At 45.1% G+C, this 13003-nt stretch overlaps 1 protein-coding gene across 1 annotated transcript in view; it reads left to right on the forward strand.

Moving 5' to 3' along the window:
* The window catches only part of MYO18B (myosin XVIIIB), a gene marked incomplete at its 5' end in the record, with an annotated part of 242336 nt that overhangs the window by 80335 nt on the left and 148998 nt on the right, over positions 1-13003 (forward strand). The window contains one exon of the mRNA XM_072801883.1: positions 9901-9966. Coding sequence (XP_072657984.1) covers positions 9901-9966 — 66 coding nt within the window. The remainder of the gene's footprint in view (positions 1-9900; positions 9967-13003) is intronic.

The following is a 13003-nucleotide window of genomic DNA, read 5'->3' on the forward strand; positions in this document are numbered from 1 at the left end:
CCCCATCTTAGGGAATCACTGTGAATGCTGCCCCAGGGCCTTTGCACTAGCTGTTCCCTGTGCCTGAGCACTCTTCCCCAGTTTTTGTGTGGATAGTATCACTTTGCTCTTCAGATGCTAGCTCAGGGCTTACCCTCCTCACATATCCTGTACTGATGTGTGTGCATTTCCCTTCTCTGAAATTACGAACATTTCCTACGAGTTTTCTGGCTTACAGCAAAGGCTCAAAAAATTGTCCCTTGAATGAATGAATGAATGAATACAAATACCTACCCATGTATTTCTGCCCCAATGTGTCTCCTTTCTCCAACTCCACCATAAACTCCTATGATTGGAACCTTGTCTTTACTCCAGTGTCAAAATATCAATACATTTTTCTGCCGAGAATGGCCCCTGGCTCATCGATGATCACAAGACTCTTTAGAATATGCAAAGCCCTGCATCCTCCTGACAGCCTTTCAAAACGAGAGCTGTTGCATACATACCTTTTACAGATACCTTTTACAGATGAGAAAATGGAAGTTCGGGGAGATGAACTGACTCCCCCAAGACCATGCAGCCAGGCATTTGTGGGTTTTGCCCTTGGACCCAAGTTTGTTGCTTCCAGGGAGGGCAGTTGAGCAAGCATGGCTCCAGAGTCAAAGAGAGCTGTGGTTGACTCCCAGTGGGGGGTGCATGAACATAAGCAAGTGATGGCATCTCTCTGCCTCAGTCTTCTCATCTGTAAAGTGGGCATGGCATGAATGCCTCCATCCAGAGGGTGTTTTGGCGATTACATGCAGTGGTAGAGTTCACAGGCTTGACATGGGCCCTGCTGTATTATTGTAAGGGCTCAGTGTATGCGCACTGCTGTCATTAGCATGAACGTCAGTACTGTCATCGGCATCTTGCAAGGCCAGAATGATGGCAACAGCCACCATGCTCACAACCATGTTGAGACTCCACCTCCACGGGAGTGTGCCCAGGTGTGTCTGAGATCATCATCACTGGAATCTTCAGTCAATGAGTCATGAGGCAAGAAGAGTAAATAGAGTCACAATTCTCAGGTCCTTTATGGCTCCTCACTGCTGTAGGGACCAGGGCACAGGTCACCTCCTATAGACAAGGTAGCCCCTTCTACATGGCCCTCCTAACTCATTATGGGGAGGGGACATCAGACCCAACCAGTGTGGTGCAGGGAAATCCCCTTTCTTGGTGGCAGCCCAGTTTGGAAGTCATGAAACTGCCTGGGCTTGACGCCACCAGCCAGTCTGTACCAATCTCCATTTGGGGTTCCTTGTCCTCGGTCACCCCTAAACTTGGTCTGTGTTCAGAGCATCTGGAGTGGAGCCATGGAAAAGGTCTTGGGCTCTTCTGCAGTTGAACACAGCACAGAAGAGGGGTGTGGGGGTGTGTTCTGCGGGGGCAAGAGGTACAGCATATGGAATGATTCTATTCTGGAGGACTCGGCAGTCCTCTGTTGTAGCCAAGCCGAAACCACCTCCATGCACATGCCGGGGGGCCTCGGATAAATGGAAAAATACAAGTGGAATGGACTTGGCTGGGAGGTTTCTCTTCTTCTCATTCTCTTTTTATTTGCTCGCAAATTTCATTTGCTACAGCATAGAATTTTGGTAGCAACAAAAGGAAACACCAGCCTGCCTCTTATGAAAAAGCTGATAAATATTCATTTGCCAGGCAACGTGATACACCATGAATTATACATGAACACGTGCTTGGGTGGGCAAACTGTCAGCCTCTGTGTGCAAAGCAGTTAAGACCTCAGGATTTAATAAGACAAGTTTGACAGCGAGGAAAGGTCAATATTGCCACAAGACACTAGATGGCAGCAGAGAGAATGCATTGTCAGGGTGCGAAAGGGGCCTTTGATGAGGTCCCCCACGTGCCTAATACGTGGTACCTAATCAAGACTCTTTCCCAATAACTTACACGCCTTTGGTGGGCACCTGCTGGCTACTTGGTATTTCTCGAACAAAAATAGCATATGCCTTTTACTGCATATGTGCAAACTCTCATCACAAAATAGGCACGATGTGAAAAAAATTTCAGATTTTTCACCTGAAACAGACCTCAAAAGATAAAGGTTTCCCACTCTGGGAGTCATACCCATTTTACAGCAGAGGCAACTGAGGCCATCACCACCAGCCAAGGACTGGTGAAGCTGGGATTTGAACTCAGGCTCTCAGACTCTGCACAAAGGGCTTTTTTTTTCTTAAAAAACAAACAAACAAAACTGTTGTGGCACAGTACGAGGCATAAAATATATCATGTTAACCATTTTTAAGCATACAGTTCAATGGCATTTGGCACATCCATTTTGTTGTGATGCCAGCACCACCATCCGACTCCAGCACCTTTTTCATCTTGTAAAACTGAAACTCTACCCCCATTAGACACCACTAACTCCCTATTCTCTCCTCTCCCCCAGCCCCCGGCCACTACCATTCGACTTCCTGTCTCTATGGAGTTGGCTGCTCTAGAGACCTCATATAAGTAGAATCACACACTACTTGTCCTTTTGTGTCGCTTACTGCACTTTGCATAATTCCTCAAATTCATCCGTATCTTAGCATGTGTTAGAACCTCTTTCCTTTTAAGGATGAATAGTATTCCACTGTGTCTTTATACACAGCATTTTGCTTATCCACTGGTCAATGGACACTTGAGTTGCTTCCACCTTTTGGCTATTGTGGAAAATGATGCTGTGAACATGGGTGTAGAGATCTTTGAGATCGTGCTGTCATTTCTTTTGGGGTGTCTACCCAGATGTGGGATTGCTGGATCATGTGGTAATCCTGTGTCTATGATTTTTTGAGAACATGCCGCACTATTTTCCACAGCGGCTGCACCATTTTATATTCCAGCTAACAGGGCACATGGGTTCCAGTTTCTCTGCATCCTTGCCAACATTTGTTATTTTCTGTTTTGTTTTTGTTTTTGTTTGGATAAGAACCATCCTAAGGGGTATGAAGTGGCATCCCAGTGTAGTTTTGATTCGCGCCTCCCCGATGATCAATGATGTCGAGCGTCTTTTCATGTTCACATAAGACTTTGGAATGGGAGCCCTTTGAGGATAGGCGGAGTGTCTGGTGAATTTCTGTACAGAATATACCATCCATGATGTTCATTTAAAATCTATTTTTGATTCCAGTCAGCTTTAACCAAGTGTCTGCTTTGCACCAGGTCCTATGCTAGGTGTCAGAGATACAGGGATGGACAGAACACAGTCTCACAGGGTGAGGGAAAGACTAAAACAGGACATTTCCATGCAGAGGGATGGCTTTGGGATACCCCAGGGAACACCCCTAAAGTGTTTGCAGTCAGGTTGAGGGTGGGGCATTCAGGGAAGATTCCTCAGAGGAGATGATGATTGAGTTGAGCCCTATGGGACAATTTGAAGAATTAGGTAAGAGAAAGAGTAAAGGGCAACCTATACTGTGTGTAACATATACAAAAGTCTGGTGATGAAGTTGCATGGCTAATTTAGAGTAACTGGAGCACAAAGGATGCCATGTGTCAAGAACACAGGCTGAGGATATTGTCAAGGGTCATTGTTGGTCAAACAAGAGAATCTGGGCTTTATCAGGTGGTCAGTGATGGTCAACTGAGAAGTTATTGGCAGGGGCATGGCGTAGAAACCTGGCCTTCATTACATGAAGTGGCTGAAGCAAAATCATGAAGGAAGTCCAGTCTACTCTGTCTTTCCACGGTCCTATCTAGGGAGCATTCTCCTCACCGTGGTCTCCAGCTCTTCAGGATGCCCCTATGCCTTCTAGACACTCAGGCACATGCACTTTTCTCCAAAATGACCCTGTCTCCCTCTCTGATCACCTGGCATCCCATTCCTCTCCTCCCCGAGTTATCCCATCTGGCTGAGATTATGCATTCACCTGCACTGAAGCCCCCTCAGAATGACCATAAATGGTGGAATCTCAGGCAAGTCAGGTGAGGGGCTCTTTCAGTTCACCTTGGCCATGTCCCAGATTCTGGTCTCTTCGGTCTCTCTGCTGTTCCAACAGGACTTTCCAAGTCTCCCCAGTCGACGTGAGGAAACCCTATGGCCTGCCCTTTCCTCAGACTGCCTACAGTGTCGACTGATTTTAGCCAACAAAGCCTGTCCCTGTGGACTTGATTGGAAGAGCACGATTAAGGGATGTCAGTCTGTCTTCTCGAAGGCAGCCACTCTTGTTCCATCTTAGACCCTTGTGGACACTCCCATTTTCTCTGAATTTGTCTGAACCCCTTTCTGCTGGGGAGGGGCCCCCAGGAGCCCAACAGCTGGGAGGGGAGCTGTCCACTGGACAGTGCTGAACCCTTACTCAGGGTTTCTCCATGGCCTAAGCCCTTGAGGTGTATTCACCATTCTTTTCTTGCTCACCTTATTGTCTTCCTCCATTTTGGATTTACTGCTTTAATAATTGTACACATTTTCTAGTCAGTGTTCACTCAATTGTGTGTGTGTGTGTGTGTGTGTGTGTGTTCATACCGCATTCTATATGCAGTTCTGAGTATAAGGAGTTAAATAACAGGGACATAGTCCTACCCTTATGGGTTGATTTGATTGGTGCTTCAGTGGTTAAAAGCATGTGGTTTAGAATCAGACAGATTTGTATTCAAATCCTCGTTTCTGTCATCTTTTCATTCATCCACAGCCCTTGATGTCTGATTAGCTGTATGAACACAGGCGGCATGTCATAGGGCATAACAAAGTGCCTGGCACCTAGCAGGTATGCAACAGATGGCAGTCATTGGGCCATGGTGGCCATTGGGTCATGGTGTGGATTTCAGGGAAGAGGTGCTGTGCTCACAGCAGCCAAATGGTTCCCTGGGTGAGCATTCGATTCCACAGACATGGATCTTCACACCACACTACTCGCTGAGGAGTGAGTTGGGGAAGAATTGCCCACCATGGCTCTCCATTATTCCTGGAGTCTCTTATTGCCTGTCTGGCATGTTCAGCTTAATGTGAGATGTCAGATCGCATGTTTATTGGGTGCATCCTTGTTGAACATCAGAGGGAAAACTCTCTGCAAAATTCTAGGACTCAAAGGGGCTCTATAAGTAGAGGCATGAGCTGGGCTTTTTCCAGGTGCATTCAAGGACTCATAATTTGAGCCTGGAAGGGTGGGGATGAAGAATGTGTCATCACTTGAAAGTGCCTAACAGGGCCTGATAACCTCTGAACCTCCACCAGTTGTTAGTATTTACTGAAATGTAGCATGCACCAGGCCAGAGAGTGAGGACTCTGGGCATTATGATAGCTGCTTGGCAGTCTGTATTAGGTCCCACATTTAAGCCCACGAAGGATTTCTACTGACTGAATTTCTATTTGTTTCCTTGAGAGTGTAGGTCACCACTTTCCAGTTTCTTTGTATGTCTCATATTGGGTTCTTTTGTGTTTTTTTTTTTTTTGTGGCTGAAAACTGGACATTTTAGATATTACATAATAGCATCTCCAGATTCTGATCTTTTCCCAATTATTTAGTGATGTATGTGGACTAGAGTCTGTCTCCCCCACACTATAAGGTTATTGATGTCTCCAGTTGGGTTTTTCATTCCTGTTTTTATTACAAATCCTGGATTCTCAGGGGCTGCCCCTTTGTCAGCATAGCTTAGCGGTCAGTACAGGCTGTAATCAAACACCGGGAATCTGCAAGCCGTTACCTGATTCAAATGGAGTTATGTGTGGGAAATGTAGTCAATGTTCAGACACTTACAGTTGTGCCACAGCTTTTACTCTTTGGCCCTTTCCCAGATTTTCTGCCTTTGTACGTGGCCTTATGTTTAAATAGGGACGTGTAGTTAGCTAAAGGCTCTGTCAGCCTCTGCCTGCATGTAACTCTGAGTCATGTGTGCAGCCCTCCAGGTTGTCAGGAATATATGGGGGCTTGACAAGGCCCCTACATGCGTGTCCATTCCTTATATCCCTTCATCACATTTCCGGCTTGTCAATGTTCATTGCTTGCCCCAATAAGATAACAATCTTTTAAAAAATATTTTATTTTTTTTATTCATGAGAAACACACACAGAGAGGCAGAGACATAGGCAGAGGGAGAAACAGGCTCCCTGAGGGGAGTCTGATGCGATACTCGATCCCAGGACCCTGGGATCATGACCTGAGCCAAAGGCAGATGCTCAACCTCTGAGTCACCCAGGCATCCCTCCAGATAACAATCTTAGGCTAGGTGTGCTAATGACGTTCTCCATTGCTTTGCTGCCAAGATCACTACGATTTCTGACAATGATCCTGGGGATGGGATATTCCTATACTTTACTTCATGTGTGAGCCCCTTCTGGCAGCAAAGCTGCTGGTTTTTATGACTTCCTTCTCCCCTATAGGATTACTGCAGTGCAGGGCTTGGTCAGGACTGGAACAGCCCTGGTCAAGATTGCTGCAATCTCTCACTGTTCTTACCTGAGATTCAATAGCTTCTTTTGAACAAATGCTTTTCCATTTATGTATCCCCTTGTTCAATTTCCAGAGTATTGAACTTGTTGCTTTCAAAAATTGTATCCGTTTTTACCACTGTTTTTGGAGGGGCAGAGGATTTATCAAGCTCCTTCCATCACCTTTCTGTAAGTCTCACTCCTGTGTGCTACCTTTGTGACCTCATTAAAGCTCCACTCTATCCTTGGAGGACAGACATGATTACCCCACATAGTAGAGTAGGACATGGAGGATCAGAGGACAGAGAGGAGGTATGGCTTGCTCGGGGTCACACAGCCAGTGAGTAGTGGAGCTGGACAGGACCCCAGCATCAGAGGGCAGAGAAAAAATTCAAGAATCTGATTCCATAGGGTTGTATCTCCACCCACGATTTCCTAGCACATGATTTTTAACAGGCCATTTCATTATGCTAGAATTCACTTTCTTTGTCTGTAAAACAGGCATCAAACAGCGTGCCTGGGTGACTTAGTCAGTTAAGCATCTGCCTTTGGCTCAGGTCATGATCCCAGGGTCCTGGGATAGAGCCTGCATTGGGCTCCCTGCATAGCGGGGGGTCTGCTTCTTCCTCTCCCTCTGCTCCTCTTTCTGCTTGTGCTCTCTTTCTCAGAAAATAGATAAAAATCTTTAAAAAGAAATAAATAAAACTGGCACCAAGTAGTATCTGTTGAAGAGGTTTGAAAATAAAATGAGTAATGTATAGAGCACTGAGAGTCATGCTCAAGTTCAAAGCACAAGAGCAAACTGTTTCCTTGAAGTAAAATGGCCAACATTGTACTCAGCATTCTATGTGAGGAGGGTAAACCTCAAGTATCTGGACAATTAGGGTGGAATAGCTGATTCCATAAAGATGTGGCACAAGGAAGACATTTATTACAGCAATCTGAATTCTTGCCCTATTTTCCACCAACAATCTGTTGGACAGTGATTGACCTTGTATAGAAACAAATCAGATCACTGGTAATTGACCTAAGCAAGTACCAATTTCATATGGTTCAATCTAAGAGTAATATTCATTATGATAACAATAAGAGCAATCAAGTGCAACATCGCTTACCTTTACGTAGATTCTCAGTTCATCATCCCAACACCCATATGGTCTATGTGGGACACATTAGTACCATTTTGCAGGTGAGGAAAATGAGGACAAGGAGCATGATTCAATGCCTGCAGCCACTCATTTGCTCCATCTTTTGGATAAGCTTTCTTACCTATAAAATGAGATGAACAGGACAGAATGTGTCTTCATTAGGCCTGATCTTCTTGGCCACATGGACATCTACAGGGCTCTAAGAAAGGAGATGGGGACGAATCTGAATATCGGGTATTTGAGGGTGTACCCACAAAAAGGAGGCTCAGTTTATGTTCTGTAGCACCTCTACCAAGTTTTGACCAAGACAGAACTGGTAAGACTCACTCAAGGACTTTAGCACAACTAACTTCTCATGTCAATTGAGCACTTGCTACATGCCAGGTTCGGCATGGAGCCTTCTGCAAGAACAACCACAGAATCTTCTGGAATAGATGCTATTATTTCTTCTAAAATAATATTTCTGAAGAGGAGCCCAGAGCTCAGGGTAAAGCGCTTGTCCAAGGCCACACAGTTCATGAGTGATAAAACCAGGTAGGATCTCAGCCCAGGTGGATCTACCTCCTCCAGATCTTGATTCCCCCCACCGCTACTCTGAGTGTTAACACCATGATTGACTTAGAAAAATTCCACTGGCTGTAGGTTTTATTTATTTTTCATCCATTTTTGGTCAAATTTCATTTTGTTTTGCTCTTGTGCAGAGAAAAAGATGTTGTGTTTTGAAGATATTGGCTTTTATGCATTCTGCAGCCTACAGCTCCTTGGGAACATTTTTGGCTAAAATGTAATGAGTAAAACCACTGAATTTTGTGGAGGGGCATTATGGAATGTTCTTCGAGGAGGTCAGAGGAGGAAAATTGCTCCTAGACGATAGTCTTGGACCAGATTTTAATAAGCTTTTTTTTTTTAAAGCATCTTAGGAAATTTTCTATAATGCTGATGACCCATGGAACTGAAACTCATCTAGTAAATTACACCAGGCCCATAATACCTTTTGTTTCTTGAGTGTGGCAATTACTTTTCTGACAATTTATTCTGAAAATAGACTGTGATTTTCAGTGAATGGAAGGTCCATGAGGGGTGGTGTGGAGGTAGAGTGGGGGCGGAATTGCAGGCACAAAGGAACCAGGTGTGACCTGTATTTTCCTGAGGGTACATATCTCCAGCAGGGCTATTTCAGAGCCTGCATACCTTGATGACAAAGGAAAATCCCACGACATGGCTGTGATTTGGCCAAGGCTGCATTCAGAAAATGTCTTTGAGTGAATTTATGTCTCCTGCATGGGTCTGTCCTTCTCCTTCCACCACCCTACACCATTTCCGCCTCTGTTAGATCACTTGTTTATTTGTTTGCACAGTCGTTGTACTTATTGTGCTTCTACTGTGTGCCTAGAACAGTACCAGGTGGAGTGGAGGAAATAAGAGAAGAAGCAAACAGAGGCTCCCCCTCCATCCTCTGGGTCGGGCACACATGGTTAACAGCCATGCCATTTATTCAGGAAATATTTGTGAAGGCCAGATTGTTTCTGGCAAGTACAATGGGGAAAGGACAGAATGCCGGCCATGCTGTCACAGCACACTTCATCAACACAGCAGGTGAAGTTCCTAGTGGTCTAGGGTCCTCTGGAGCCATCCTGGGCACTGGAAATGGTTAAATCATAGGTGTTGCAATGTGGCCGGACAGATTTCAATTCTAATTTGGCTCTGTCGTCTGGCTCTGTGTGATTTATAGCTTTGGAGAAATGCCTTCATTTCTTGTTGTTGTTTCTTAAAAAATTGTGGTGAAATATACATAACATAAAATTTATCACTATTTTTTTAAAAATGTTTTACTTGTTTGAGAGACAGAGAGTGTGTAAGTGTGAGAGAGTGTGAGCAAAGGTAGGGGCAGGGGGAGAGGGAGAAGCAGACTCCCCTCTGAGTAGTAGGGAGCCTGAGGCGGGGCTCAATCCCAGAACCCTGGGATCATGGCCTGAGCCGAAGGCAGATGCTTAACCAACTGAGCCACTCAGGCATCTTTCTATGTTTAATTTTTAAAGGAACTGCCATACTGTTTTCCATAACAGACACATCCTTCACTTACTTCTACATCTCTGTTTTTTTTTTCTCTATATATAAATGGGCATGATGTGTGAGTACCCAACCTTGCCATGGAGATGCAAGGAGATGGTGTCTGTGAGGGTCCCAACATAGTGGATGGCACACAATAGGTGTCAGTACATGCTCATCTTTTACACTTGCCTGGGCGAGGTGGGCCTCTCATCCTGTCTTTCCTGAGGTATTAGCCAGCCAGCCAGCTGGCCTGATGTCCCATGGTGGGGTCTGTCTCATTTTATCTCTCTTTAACTTTCTTCTTCTCCCCAGGCTGTGGAGGAGCTCCTGCAGACCCTGGACCTGGAGAAGAAGGCAGTCGTCGTTGGGCACAGCCAAGTGAGTAGAGCTGCTTTCTGAGGTCACTCCATTCATCCCATTACAGATCTAGATGAGCCCCAATTCTTGTTCTACTTCATTGTCTGCTAACTCTGTGGGGATCCTTTTCAGGAAACTGAAGACAGGGCTGGCGATTTTCTGCCATGCCTATCTTACAAGGCCAGGAAGATAACATGGTATAATATAGGAAGAAAGAACATTGGGAAATATCATTTATTAGAGGTTAGTTACACCCCCAGGGACCTCAGTGGTCTGGAAGAGTTAACACCCTGCACATCACTGTGACTTTCTAAGTCTCAGGAAGAGCTGCCATAAAATGCAAGAAGAAACGCTCATCTTCACTCAGAGCTTGTAACTTTTACTTTGAAACCAAGAGTAACCCAACTATAGTCCTTGCTGATTAGCAGCAAAGTGAAAAGTAGGGCTCCATGAGAAGGCACATGATTTTAATGTTGAAAGGAATAGCTTTTCCCAAACTAATGTTAACCCAAAAGCCTTTCCATAATGTTTCAACATTTAGGGAAGAATTTCACGGAGTCTGATATACCCGTATATCCACTCAGTTTTCAAGAAGGAAAATATATTCAGAGCTTCCCAAATTCCCAAACTCTTTGACTATGGGACTCCCATCCTTTTGTCTTTGTGGAAGAACCCTTACCATCTCCCAGAACCAGTGTTCCATGGGTTCTAGTTTGGGAAGTGGGGTATGGAGATTACAAACTCAAGCATCATGTGGTAGGTGAGAGGTGGGGGTGGGGGACAAAGTTCAGAAATAGAAACTGGAGAGAATAAACCAAAGGAAAAATTGCTCCATCCACTTCTCCACTCATCTCCTGATTGAGTAACATCAACCCGCAAACCTTTGTTGACCACCTTCCACTTCCATGTGCCATGCAAGGTACTGGGGGAAGGGCCCTGGTCTCCAGAAGCCCACCATGGTGGCATCACTGGCTATTGGTCATTCATGGAACCCTGAGTACCCTGTCCCACCTGCTTTCTTGGAGAGCTCATAGTCTTTCATATAGTCATTGCCCCAAAGACACCCAAGCCTCTCCCCACAGGCCTCCTACAAAAATGTGTGGTGAAAGCTGTAGTCTACTGTGGTTTCAACCTGATTTATCCCGCTAGGAGTTAGCAGCGATTGGACTTTTGCAAGCCTTTCCAAGGAACGAACCTGTCAGTCCTTGGTGTCCGCCCCCCCCCCACATCCCCACCCACCCCCATGGCCATGTGCCAAGCTGGACATTTCACATATTATTCCTCTTTTCCCTTGAAATTTCCTGTGAGATAATTAGTAAACTCCTTCCTTTTAATTTTAATTTTTATTTTTATTTATTTATCCATAAGAGACACACACACACACAGAGGCAGGGACATAGGTAGAGGGAGAAGCAGGCTCCCCATGGGGAGCCGGAGTTGGGACTCGATCCCAAGACCTTGGGATCATGACCTGAACCAAAGACAGATACTCAATCACTGAGCTGCCCAGGTGCCTGGGAAATCCCTTCTTTATTGGTGAGGGAGCTATACCTTTTAAAGGCCTTATGGTAGCTAGGGAGGACAGTTAAAGCTCCCATGGAAACCCATATCACCCTGAATCCCAGGGTCTTCTCAATATACTGTAGGGTCTGCTATTTATTAGTGGAAATATATCTGGGTCTTTATGGCCTGAAATCAGAGCACTTGTTCCTTTGCTCTAAAAACGTCATCCTTGCGGACCAGCAATTCTCAAAATAGGGTCACTGGGCCAGTGGTGGCTGCAGCATCCCCTGAGAGCTTGCTAGAAACATCAACTCTCAGAGGCCCCCACCTGAGACATAGTGAATCTGAAACTCTGTGGGTTTGGATTCAGAAGGGTGGGTTGTGACAAGCCCTCTAGGGGATTCCAGCACATGTTCAAGTTTGAGAACCACTGGTCTGGATAATTACTCCGTTTTTTCATGAATATAAAAATCAGTCTCTATCATCCCCGCGGCTATTGTAGAGCATGGAAGAAAACAGGAGAAGTCTTTACACACATTTTCACATGGTGAGGGCAAGAAATCTAGAAGAAGCCAAAACATCCCAATAAAGAAAATCATTGTTCTTGAGAAAACCATTAAGAAACAGTCGAGAGCAAATTACAGTAATGCATCCTTTGGAAACCAGACTAGCCTGTGACCCTTCAGCGCAGGTGTAAGTCTTAGGTGTGGCAGGATTGGACACTTCCTAGGTGGGAAGGTCATGAAGCAGAGGAACCAGTCAGACCTGGTCCCTACCCCAGCTCAGCCACTCCCCAACTGTGTGAATCATGAGTGATTTAGCCTCTCTGGGGCTCTCTTCCAACATCTGTAAAATGGAGCCACTGTTTCTTATCCCACAAGTTGGCTATGGGAATCAGCCAGTTGTCATTTACTTGTTGAATGCATTTGTCAGGGGGGCGAGACGTTTATCAAAGAGGCTAACATTGTAATGTTTAAAGAATGAATCTCCTCTAATCTGGAAAATGACTAAGACAGGACCTAATTCCTTAGCAGTCCCAGATATGGGAGCTCTTGTCATATCAGATTTTTTTAGACCTTGGCCTTCAGCATTTTTAGAGGAAAACAGTTTGCATTAGCAGTAGCCCCAGTAGATTCCTTAAATGTGGGGCTGTTGGGATGTTACACTCTGCTTGGGTCCGATAAGCCATTGGACCCACAAAAGCAAATAATTTAGACGTTTCTTTGTGATTCTCAGCCCCTGGTGCCTTATCAAGGCCTGTGCTGAGGGCCATGACATTTATGAAAAAGGTGGTATCCCACATGCAGTTGGCCTTCTGGCTGGCAAGATGCTCTTTAGAAGGAAAAAAAAATCAAGATAAGATTCTGCACAGCCGGTGACTTATTCCCGTTCTGCGTATGGTCGTTTCCAATTATCTTTTTAATGAAAGCTTCATACTTAATCAATAGTGGTTTTGGCAGCACCCGCCGCCTTTTGTAATATACGAACTAGAGCTGTCATCATTTTGATCATTGATTTTTTTTTTTATAGCGGCTTTTGGGACTCGCTAGCTTGT

Source organism: Canis lupus, chromosome 27 (genome assembly GCF_048164855.1).
Source record: "Canis lupus baileyi chromosome 27, mCanLup2.hap1, whole genome shotgun sequence".
In the NCBI taxonomy this organism is placed as follows: domain Eukaryota; kingdom Metazoa; phylum Chordata; class Mammalia; order Carnivora; family Canidae; genus Canis; species Canis lupus.